Raw genomic sequence first — 11,201 nt, forward strand, 5'->3', positions numbered from 1 at the left:
ATTATGTTTTGAAACAAATTTTTTTTGGGGTAACCTAACCTTTCGGTGAAGTAAAAACTAAAAATGCTTCAATTTTTAACTATGAAGGTGGTTTCTTCTATAAAATTGGATCTAGTCGAGATGGTCAGAAGTAAAAAAAAAGTTTTAAATAAACGCAGGAGAAATAGAAAAATGGGGAAGTAGGAAACCGTTCAGCTGTATATAGTTAGTGTCAAATGTATCTTTTCATTTTCACTATGAGCATAGTGATGGATGTGATAAATTTGAATTCAATGATAAATCAATACACATGAAAAATGATTCCGGGCTGAGATATAGGTCAGCCTATATAACTATATAACTGTATATTTTATTACATATAATATTTATATGACTAATATAGAAATTTATTTTTCAGTTAGTATTACAATTATTTATAGTAGGTTGAATTAATTATTTTAAAAAACAAAGAATTCATTATAATATTAATTAATTACTATTTATGGGCCTGGGATTTTAAATACCCTAAAAAACCTGAAAAATATGCTTTTACGCACTAAATATATGCCCGATCTGAGCGCGGCGAACCTGTTTTGGTAGTAGGTTCTTTTTCTGAACGATATAGCAACGAGTTTTTTTTATAAGCATTTAAAGTTAAAATTTCGAAAAAATACGTACAAATCATGAAAATGTGCAAAACTATTATTATATAGAAATTCATAAAAATATTATTAAAGAATTAAGATTCCTCATAAATTTGTCAATATTTAAAAAGGGTGGGCAAATGGATGTCGCTCTACTGTACAGTAGGTAACAAGTGGGTTACTGTATAATGGATGGTTATAAATTTGAATTAAATGATATGATATCATTGTATAAGAAAAACGAATCTCAGCGGAGGCGGTATGTCAGTCTAGGTATGACTGTATAAGATATATTATATACTTATCTATGGTATTAAAAAAAAATTGAGCTATAATAGGTAGGTATCGATAATAAATTCCAAATTAATCATATCACAATATCCATTAGGTACGTATAACGCGTCATCAACAAAAAACCGCGATGCTACCATAGCATGGTATCATAGATATATAATAGTATACTTTAGAAGTTTCAAGTATACCCATGAATAATTATTATTCAATCACAAAAAAATAACTAAAATAGTTATTCTACAGGTTTTTTAATATGTAATTTCGTCCAAATTTGAACTTAAAATTACTATAAAAATAAACTGTGCTTATATATTTTTTAGATTTTTTGGTAACAGAATTAAATACTTACGTGGAATCCTGTTATACATTTTTAATCCTTAGATATAAAAATTTTATAAATTTTTAACTACAAAATAATTATTCAATTTTAAATTTGATAAATGTTGTCAAAATTTGATCTTTAAATGCTTATAAAAAAAAATTGTGTCTATATATTTTTAATATTTTTTAACTGCTATTGTACCAATATATCAGGAGTCTATCAGAAATTTATAGAAAAAGAAAAACTAAAAAAATTGAAAACTGACAATGTCCGTAAACAGCCCAAAAAGAGTCAATTTCTTTTCAAAATTGTATCGTGTATAGAAAATGCTAATATAAACATTCAGTGAAATTTTCAAGTGTCTACAGTCATTATTCGTTTTTTAATTACATAAAATAAGAAAATCGCTACACGAGAAATTGAATGAATATCCAATGTTGTAAAAATTTGAATTTCAAACGATCATAAAAAATTAATTTAACTTCTTATAGATATTTTTGTTTGATAAAAGGTAGATAATCTTATAAGGAATGTCGTATTACATTTTAAAATCTTAGATTTAAAAAGAAAATTTTTTACGAATTCTTAACTCAAAATAATTTGAAAAAAGTGATTTTTCCATATTTTGTCAATTTTTGAACTTTAAATGCTTATTAAAAAAAACTGTGACTGAGGATTTTTAATATTTTTTATCTGCTTTTGAAACAATATACCAGGAGCCTTTTATTAAATTGTCAAGCTTTTTTAATCAACAAATAAAATTGTATTGATATTTTTAGAAAAAAAACTAAAAAAAAATGGAAAATGAAAATGTCTCTAAACAGTTCAAAATAAATCAAAATATTTTGAAAATGTTATCGAGTATAGAAAATGGAAATATAAACAACCATTGAAAATTTCATGTTTCTACGGTCATTTGTTTTAAAGTTACACCAAAAACCAAATTCAATTTTGTGAAAAATCGATTTTGCGTAAAAATTCCCGTTTTTCCTTAATTTTTCACGGCGCTTTTGAAAATTACTGGGAATTTTAAATTTTGACCTCCCCAATGCACCAACGATATTCACTTTCCAATCAAACAAGATACTGAAGTTGATAATCGAAGCATTATTTCGACTACTTATCGTGTACACAGACACAAAAATAAAAAATTTAAAAAAAAATATAAAAACACACATCATTCAATACATTCATCGTTCCACTCAGAATCTAAAAATCTCCCTAATAATAAGGTATAAATAAAATTATCCTATAACATTTAAACATATAATCAGTTTTTATTTTAAATAATTAGGTAGGTATACACTATACTCAGTGATATAGTCCTAAAAAAGTGTACGGGTACACGCCTTAATAATTATAAAATAATTTTAAATTGGGGAGGGGACTACGTCTAACCTGCGTACCACAATTTTTTTTAAGGGTATACGCTTAAATATAAAATTAGAAGGTGTATACTACACCACTGAGTATACTATTTGTATAATTGTAGAATAACATGATTGTATTCTAGGCAGTCCCATTGTAAAATTTACTAGATAATCCATTTTTGCATTACTTATTAATTAAAATAATGTTATATAAAGGATACGATACTAAAGTATCAATGTCTCCGATTTTGTCTTTATGGTATAAAATATACCAACAACAAACACCAAATATAGACGCCATGTGGATACTTAGAGATATAAGAAAAAAGAAGAAATAGCGATAGTTGCGACGACCAATACAATTATTTACCCATGGGCAATGATGATCAAACGTCTAAAAAAAGTATTATATTTAAAATGTAACAGTAAAAAAGACGTGTTTAAATTTAAATATTACTTCTATACAACAGTTGCAAACACTACAGTGAGAACATCTTGGTGGTCTGTAAAATCTGCACGTGGAACACCATTTCATTCTCACTTGTATTGTGTTCACTTCTGTAGACTTATACAAAGGCGACTGGAAGTCATCACCGGTGTCTTCGTCTTCTGGTGCTGAAATCAATTTACATATTATAAATTATTAAAACAAAACATAATAATATACATATTACACAAATATAGTTAAATAATTACCTTTGGGTATTACACCTGGATCCATGAACGTTGCCAACGTGAAGTTTGCTATAACAAAAAACGTCACTATGCCATGAACGAGCGGTACCCATGGATAAAATTGAGCAAAAAATCGACATCTGTAAATAACAAAAATGTGGGATAGCGAGCGTCACATGTCAATCGAATTTACAAAATGATTCGACTGCGTCACTACTTGCTAGGTACTTACGGATAATAAAAAAAAGCCCCAGTCGTCCCTAGTAGCAGTATCCATGCAAACGTCGCCGGCAAATATTTGGTATGCAATCCGCATTTTGGCATTGTGTGATTTTCTTCTGGTCACTCGAAAACTACTACTGCACTACAGAAGTGGATTTCAAGCGTCATTCTTCTTCTGATCGGACGGCGACAGACCCAGTAATAGTATTCGTAAACAGAAATAGTGCTGTGGTAAGTGTGCACGAAAATTGAGTTCTCTCATATTGTTGACGGCCGGTCGACGGCGATGGGGCGTGAGTGGAGTACGTTTACGTTGGGACTGCGAGATGTAGCTTGCCCGCGCGTAAAATATTCAATCATTGACGGGCAACCAAAAGTGACAGAAATAAATTCAAAATTTCACTTAAAACATTAAAAATAAAAATAAAATTGAAAATTTACACTTCTGTGATAATGTGGTTTGACGAAGCAGTGTGGTCAGAACGCACGCGACAAAAACCATTGACTTTAGGACTTGGAGGTTGGTACTCACAATAATGGAAAAGAAATATCAAACAATTTGAGTGTTCGAAACACAGAATCACGGACTACTTCACTGTAGTAGTCCATGCATGATAGAATAGACCACGAATAGAGAGAGAACTACAAAGCCATGATATGTGCGAGAGAGAAAGAACCATAAGATGAGTTAATAAAACTGTTTTTTTTCCAGTTGAGTTATATTATGAGGCGGAATCACGATGTAGATAATATATTATTATTATTAGATAACATATTATTATCTACCACATATACATATAATATATTATATTAAAATAATTATTATTAATATATTATTATATTATATTATATTATAATTTATATATAATATATTCTATTATAATATGTCTATGATTTCGGTAGACACTTTTCTAGATTCGTTGGGCAACCATACTATCTTTAATCGTGCTATGACCATAGAATGGTTCTATCTTGTTTTAAGATATAAGGTATAGATTTGTAGCATATCTTAAATCGTGATCTCAATTATAAATGATATTAGAAATTTTGATACCGTGAGTCCGTGGATCATACCAAATAAGTTTTGTTGAGTAATCACAGAATAGAGAAATTATCTTAAATCGTGGTTGTAACCACGATTAAAGATAGTATCTATAGCCGTGGTTGTAACCATACTATCTCAAATCAACTGTTTTTTTTATATACGACTTCCCTAATCCCAAATCCCAATGTGGCCAATCGCCAATGGTCTCATTATCACACATTTATACCTAATTATGAATAACAACAACTTGTAACTTTTTTGGGTGTGAAGGTGAACCATGGTGGCACGTACGACGGATCTCAAATCACGTTTGATATTATTGTCTATTGTAACGATTTACGATAACAACATTTAAATTAGTATTTACTACTAATTAGTAATTTCTAATTATTCAGTTTACATTTTGTTCTGCTCATGAAATGTGTTGGATGTCTTACACTTGTTGCTGTCAAGATTAAACAAATCCACTTTTTTTCTTTTAAATAATACTGTCTTAATTCTGTCAATTAATAGTTGTATGTAAAATTTTTTTTTTTTGTTTACTACACGATTGAAAATATGATTTTCTTTAATAAATTTTTGTTGTTTATTGCATTAATCATAGTTATTATTAACTCAGGTAAGTGCGTTCTGTAAACATATTATACAATGTACACAATTTAATTTATATTTATACAAAATAGCAGCTAATGGGCGTGTCAATAGGTAGTTTTTTCCAAATTCAGTATGGCCTAGGTGGATAGATCAATGTGGTTTTTGTTTAATATAGTTATTTTCCCTACTAGTTTTGACTATTAAGTTAGATACTTGCTTTGCATTATAATTAAATTACATTTTAATAATTTAAAATCTTTTTCATTTGTTTAAAAATTATTCCAATCTTAGTGACCAACAAAAAACTATTATAGTAATTATCATTTATTATCGTTTGAGAGCAGTGATATTAATTCTACTGCTCTATAGTACCCGATTTTTAGGGGTGGTTAATTTTTAATGTTATTGTTTTAATCCTCTAATAACTCCATTGATTTATTTCCTACTATCAATATTATATTTTGTAATTCGTAACTATAATTTATTAATTATATTAACGTATATTAAACATTGAAAGGATCTAACCTCTACCATCAATTATGATTATTATTAATTAGACATTTTTAAACTACAATCAAAAATTTCATCATTACTTTTGATTTTTTAAAACTAATACTTTTTATTATACATTAATGTGTTGTCTCAAGCTCAATAAAAAAATGTGTGTAATGAAAATATGCAACGTTCTTTTTGTGCACTTCCCATGGTACTAGAAACTTGAAATTTTAATCATTGATTTCTTATTACGGCCTCATGCAAAGTATAAATTAATGAGTTTATTTTTGAAAATTTCATTCCCCTTTGTCCCTTTCATATTGTAGGCAATTTGTTGTATCTCTAGATTGTTAAATTTCGACATAAAATTAAAATATTTCTCCTTCTCAACCAGTTTTTACGTAGATATATCTAAAGATTCTCTTTTGCATTTTTGCAATTGGAATTCACTTTTGTTTGCAGCGTCCTACATTGTAATTAATCAATCAAGAAGAACAATATAAAAAATTCCCGTTGTGAAGGGATGTGTGCTGGCAACTGAGCAACCATAGTTTCCTTAGCAGCAGTGAAAACTAACTGAGTAGCATGTTCCCAAATAGACATTTATAAATGTATGACATTTATAAACACAACATTTTAGTTAATACTTTTCCCGTCATAAACCATTAGGTATTTAAAATTACTCATTGATATAAAAAAATAAACCTCAGGATTAGGAGATATGATTATCAGAGACATATTAATAATTTTATGTTTTCCTAAAAGGGTGAAATTTATTTTTATATAATTAGGCATTTTTGTTGTTATTGGTCAAAAAATGTCTAAATGCATTCTGGTTGTTAATAACAATAATATCTGTGTAGATATCAATGATAGTAATAGAGTTTAGGACAATCTATTTTTCTACCACATTCTAGTAGAGAGTTGGCACTGTGTCACTATATTATATCTTGCTCCAGAAATTGACAATCTATTTGTGATTTAATTTTTTGTTTCAGTTGGTCCAACAGGATACATTGTGTAAGTATTAGGTGTGGCCAGACTTGCAAATTATATTATAATAAATGACCAGGTGCGTTGGTGCAAATAGGGTTAGGGCCATCCATAGGAAGCTTGGGGAACTTAGTTCTCCCCAATTCATAAGTCAGTTCTTAGTAGTTAGTATTAAGCCAGGGTTAGTCCTTCCAAAAATTGGCTTATTTGCGCCTATGGCCAGACGGTTTAGTGAACTTTTTTCTTCACACAATATATGAACATTTTATATTTGGGCCTAATTTATGATGGATCTCATTTAATTACTTAGTAAAAAAACTAAATAATTCCAATGATTCAGCGTGAAACAATTTTTTTTTTAAATTCTAATTTGAGTATTTTACATTTTTAAATGTACTATCTTAATAGTGTCATATACTAAAACTTAGCTGGTTGTACCTAACGTAACCTTCACTGTGTTTTAGGTGAGTCCTTGGAATGTTATGTTTGTACAAACCAAGATCAAAACCATGAAAAATGTTTGAACACAATTAAGACATGCGAACCAGAAGAAGATATGTGTTTATCAGAAATCAGTTGGGGATGTAAGAATATTTATAGTTTTTGAACATACAATGTTCATACTGACTTTATATTTTGTATCTTAAACATGTTAATTATTATTTCAGCTCCACCATATTGGGTTGAAGGAGGTATTAAACAATATTATGTATCAAAGAGATGTGCCACGAGGGCTACATGTGAAGCTGTAAAAACTAAAACAATGCCTTCTTGCACATACTTATGGTATCAAGATTGGAAATGTGCTGAATGTTGCTTAGGCGACCGTTGTAATTTCTACATCACTGTAAGGAATTTTATTCCATAGATATATTTATTAAAATACTTGATTACTTATATTTTTTGGTATTCCAGATGGGCAGTAGTGCGGTAAAATCCAATCTGATTCTGTTATTGGGATGCATCGCTGTGTTGATTGGGTTCCATGTAACCAAAACTGTATAGTTTAATTCCAAATGGTTGTTATGTTCTGCCTTAAGACGGTTTTTTTATATACTGAACTTTTTTTTGTAATTATTTTACTACTAAAATAGTGTTTAGTATTTTCATTCATCTGTAGGTCACATTAGTTTCTGCTCTATTTTTATTATAAGCATTTATATATACAGTGGTGTTTTTGAGGGTATACGGCGTTACCTATTTACAATTTTGTGAATTAGCGTATACTTTGTGAAAATAGTATAAATACGCAAGTCTACGCTTGTAGGTATACCTTAAAATTTAAAATAATTAAGCAATCTGTATTATTATTTGTTGTCATGGGACATTTATTAATTAATAATTATCTATAAGTTGAAACCGTGTAATAAATATTTAGGATTGTTTATCACCATGTTGAAGTGTATGTCTTTGTAAGTAGTTTATCATCATTCATGGCCGTGATTATTGCAATTTTTTTTTAATAAGCCTTCCACAGAGCAATAATTGCCGAGAGAGTTATTAAAAGAGCTACCCTTTGAAAGGTTGAATCTCATTATCTTTGCACTTATAAATTTATTGCATGTACCACATTTGTTTCATTGAATTAAGTTCATAAATGAGTATATATCCTATACATTTTTTTACAAAAACATCACTGTATATATATATATTATATCATATTTTATCAAATATTATCAGTATTATTTTTAACTGTAAGTGAAAAGTTCCGTCCAAATATCAGGTTTTGATATAAACTTGTATATTTCCGTCCAAAATATTGTACATGTCCTAAGTATCTTTTATAATTATAATTTAAAAACATTTTGTATGATCGTGTTGTTTATTTATATAAAATATTTTAATTTGTATTTTGAATTTTTTTATACTTTCTTGTACTGATTGTTACGATACATAGCCGTGCGTAGACTTCAATTTCTGGTTGAGTCTGGGCAATTAAAGTGCCTTAATACTAAGACCTAATTTTTTTTTTATTATTTTTTGAAATTATATTACATTTATGAAATAAACATAATATTAGTAAAATATTTATTTTTACAATTTGATGTTTCAATGTAGACGTCTGTTCATAATATTGTTTCTTAAACTTTAAATTTATAATAATGAAGTTTGTAATTCAGCACCACATGAATTAATAACATTATTGACTTAAAACAACATTGTTTTGTCTAACAAAACAAAGTCAAATGATATTAATGGGTATTAGGGACTTGGAATCACATCAAACGCTATATAATAACACCATACATGTTAGAAACCGCATTTTGAAAAAAATAAATCATTTTTGAGACACCTGTATTCCTTTAAGCAGAGCTTGTGTTGGTAGTAGAGTGTTACATGTTACAAACTTAAATTATATATATTACAGTAGAAATGTAATTAAACATTGTATAAAGAGGAAATACAAATAAGTATGGATTTCTTTAAATATAAAATATATTTAGAATACAGTTATAAGCTAAAAATATAAGATTGTAATTTAATGTCTATACATACATTATATTTTTTTAGAAATCATTAAATTTCTTGTGGAAGCCAATTGGAGATAGTTTTGTGATTAGATTTGAGATTTGATCTTATAGTTTTATTTAATAAAAAAAGGCATTGCACTAAAAAAAGTAGGTCCTAAATAGTCAACAAATCTTTGTCCAAAATTTTTTTTAGTATAATTATTTGAGATATCATAATATGTTCTATTACGCTTTGAATATATATTATTATTTATAGGAATCTTTTTAACACTAAACATGATTGAAAATTTCTTATAAAGTAAATTGATAGGTAAAACGCCAAAATATTTATAGTTTACTTAAGTTGATCCATCTAACGTGTTTTCATCAAGGCACATACAAACTATTTTAATTTGTTGGATAGATAATGGCTTAATAGCATTTTCATATGTAGTACCCCAGGCAATTATTTCGATACTGAAGAATAGCTTGGTAGAAAGACATACACACCACGCATAGTATCTGGTGAAATTATTTTTCTTAAACAATATATTTTGTACATAATTGACCTTCGGCACATAGTCATATTGTTTATGTGGGGTTGCCATTTCATATTTTGGTCAAAGATTAGGCCTAAGTATCTTACCCTTGATACTCTTTTTATTTTACAATCTTTAGGGTTGTATAAATTATCTGTAATCTGGATTTCATTAGAAGGGCTATGTTAAGAGTATCTTAAGAGTAAATGGAAAAAGCTATAAACTTGGTTTTAACAAAATTTAAAGTAATTTTTTTTTGTATATAGTTTTTGAATAATGTAATTTAGACCAGTAGACGCTTTAGTATAGACAAATTCCCATGATGTATTAGAGTACAATAATCATGTATTGTCTGCATATGTAAAAATTGAAACATTTGTTTGCGAGTCACAGATGTCTTTAGTGTTAATAATAACAATATTTACTTACCAATAACAAAAATATGTTTAATACAATTGAGATTACATGCAATATTACAAGGTTGGTTTACTCACTATCGCTAGGGTCAAATACAGAGCAAAATATAATTATACACAAATATACAATAAAACTAAATTAACAATATTTTTCAATTAATATATTATATTATCACATATTCAGTATACCTAAATACAATATTATTACTTAGGTACTTAAATTTTACACCATCAATATAGTGTTTAAAATTAATATAGTTATTACCAAAACAAATAAATTAATTTTTAACCAGACACAAATTTTGCAAAAATAGAGGGTGGATATAACTTGTTAAATTGGTTAATTTGTTTTTATTCATTTAAATGCATTATGAAAACTAGATTTTTTACATTTTTAAATAATTAGAAGAACAGTTAATAAACATATTATATTTGTTAAATAATTGTAAATACCGATATGGCGATACCCAAATAAGATAGAATATCAGTTGTCACTGCAGGTAGTTAGTACTTACTACTTGACATAATTTGTAAATACATGTTATCAATAACAAATAATTACATCTATTGGATACATTAACAAGTAACAGCTATACATTTAATTTATTGAATTGAGAATGATGTTAGATCCTATCTAATTACTAATTAGCAAAACTCAATTTAAGTAGAACGTTTTAAGAAAATGGTAATTTAATTAAAAAATTAACAGACATTGGTCATAAAATCTTATTAAACTTTATACAATCTTTATATACAAACTTTTATTGAGTCGCAAACTTCATACCAAAATTTGAAAGCTACCTAAATTAATGGGTGTCTGGGTAATTCTTTTAAGAGGATATGAACACACTGCACACTTTTTGTTTTCTTTCTCTGGCCCATACAAAATAGACCAAATGCATTCAAAATTATTTTTTTATGAGCTAAATAAAATAGAAATTTTATAAGTTACGGAGAGTAATATTTTTTAGGATTTTACATAGATAGGTCACCTAACAATAGTCCAGTGTTTTTCACCTGGTGTCATTCGATTCCTTATAATTGGCTAGTAATTGCAAGTCCGCCTTACGGCCAGTTCTATTAACAAATATTTAATGAAAATTTCCAAGGAATTCCCAATAGGATACATAACGCATTGCTTGAGACGGTAAGCCAATGTGGCG

The 11,201-nt window shown here is 27.9% G+C and overlaps 2 protein-coding genes across 2 annotated transcripts in view; one reads left to right on the forward strand and one right to left on the reverse strand.

The window, feature by feature from the left end:
* LOC100167609 (palmitoyltransferase ZDHHC5) overlaps positions 1–3,943 on the reverse strand; it is a 9,782-nt gene extending 5,839 nt beyond the window's left edge. Inside the window, exons 1-4 of the mRNA XM_001951454.4 lie at positions 3,517–3,943; positions 3,306–3,424; positions 3,067–3,224; positions 2,831–3,003 (exon numbers count right to left, since the gene is read on the reverse strand). Of these exons, the coding sequence (XP_001951489.1) occupies positions 2,831–3,003; positions 3,067–3,224; positions 3,306–3,424; positions 3,517–3,608 (542 nt within the window). The 5' untranslated portion in view covers positions 3,609–3,943. The remainder of the gene's footprint in view (positions 1–2,830; positions 3,004–3,066; positions 3,225–3,305; positions 3,425–3,516) is intronic.
* Positions 3,944–4,796: 853 nt separating this feature from the next.
* On the forward strand, positions 4,797–8,660 carry LOC100158674. The gene is made up of 4 exons (XM_001951586.5): positions 4,797–5,170; positions 7,098–7,217; positions 7,302–7,480; positions 7,549–8,660. The coding sequence occupies exons 1-4, from the start codon at positions 5,110–5,112 to the stop codon at positions 7,636–7,638; spliced, it is 450 nt and encodes a 149-aa protein (XP_001951621.1). The 5' UTR covers positions 4,797–5,109; the 3' UTR covers positions 7,639–8,660.
* The last annotated feature ends 2,541 nt before the right edge of the window (positions 8,661–11,201 follow it).

The sequence above is a fragment of the Acyrthosiphon pisum genome, chromosome A2 (assembly GCF_005508785.2).
Source record: "Acyrthosiphon pisum isolate AL4f chromosome A2, pea_aphid_22Mar2018_4r6ur, whole genome shotgun sequence".
NCBI classification, from domain to species: Eukaryota; Metazoa; Arthropoda; class Insecta; order Hemiptera; family Aphididae; genus Acyrthosiphon; species Acyrthosiphon pisum.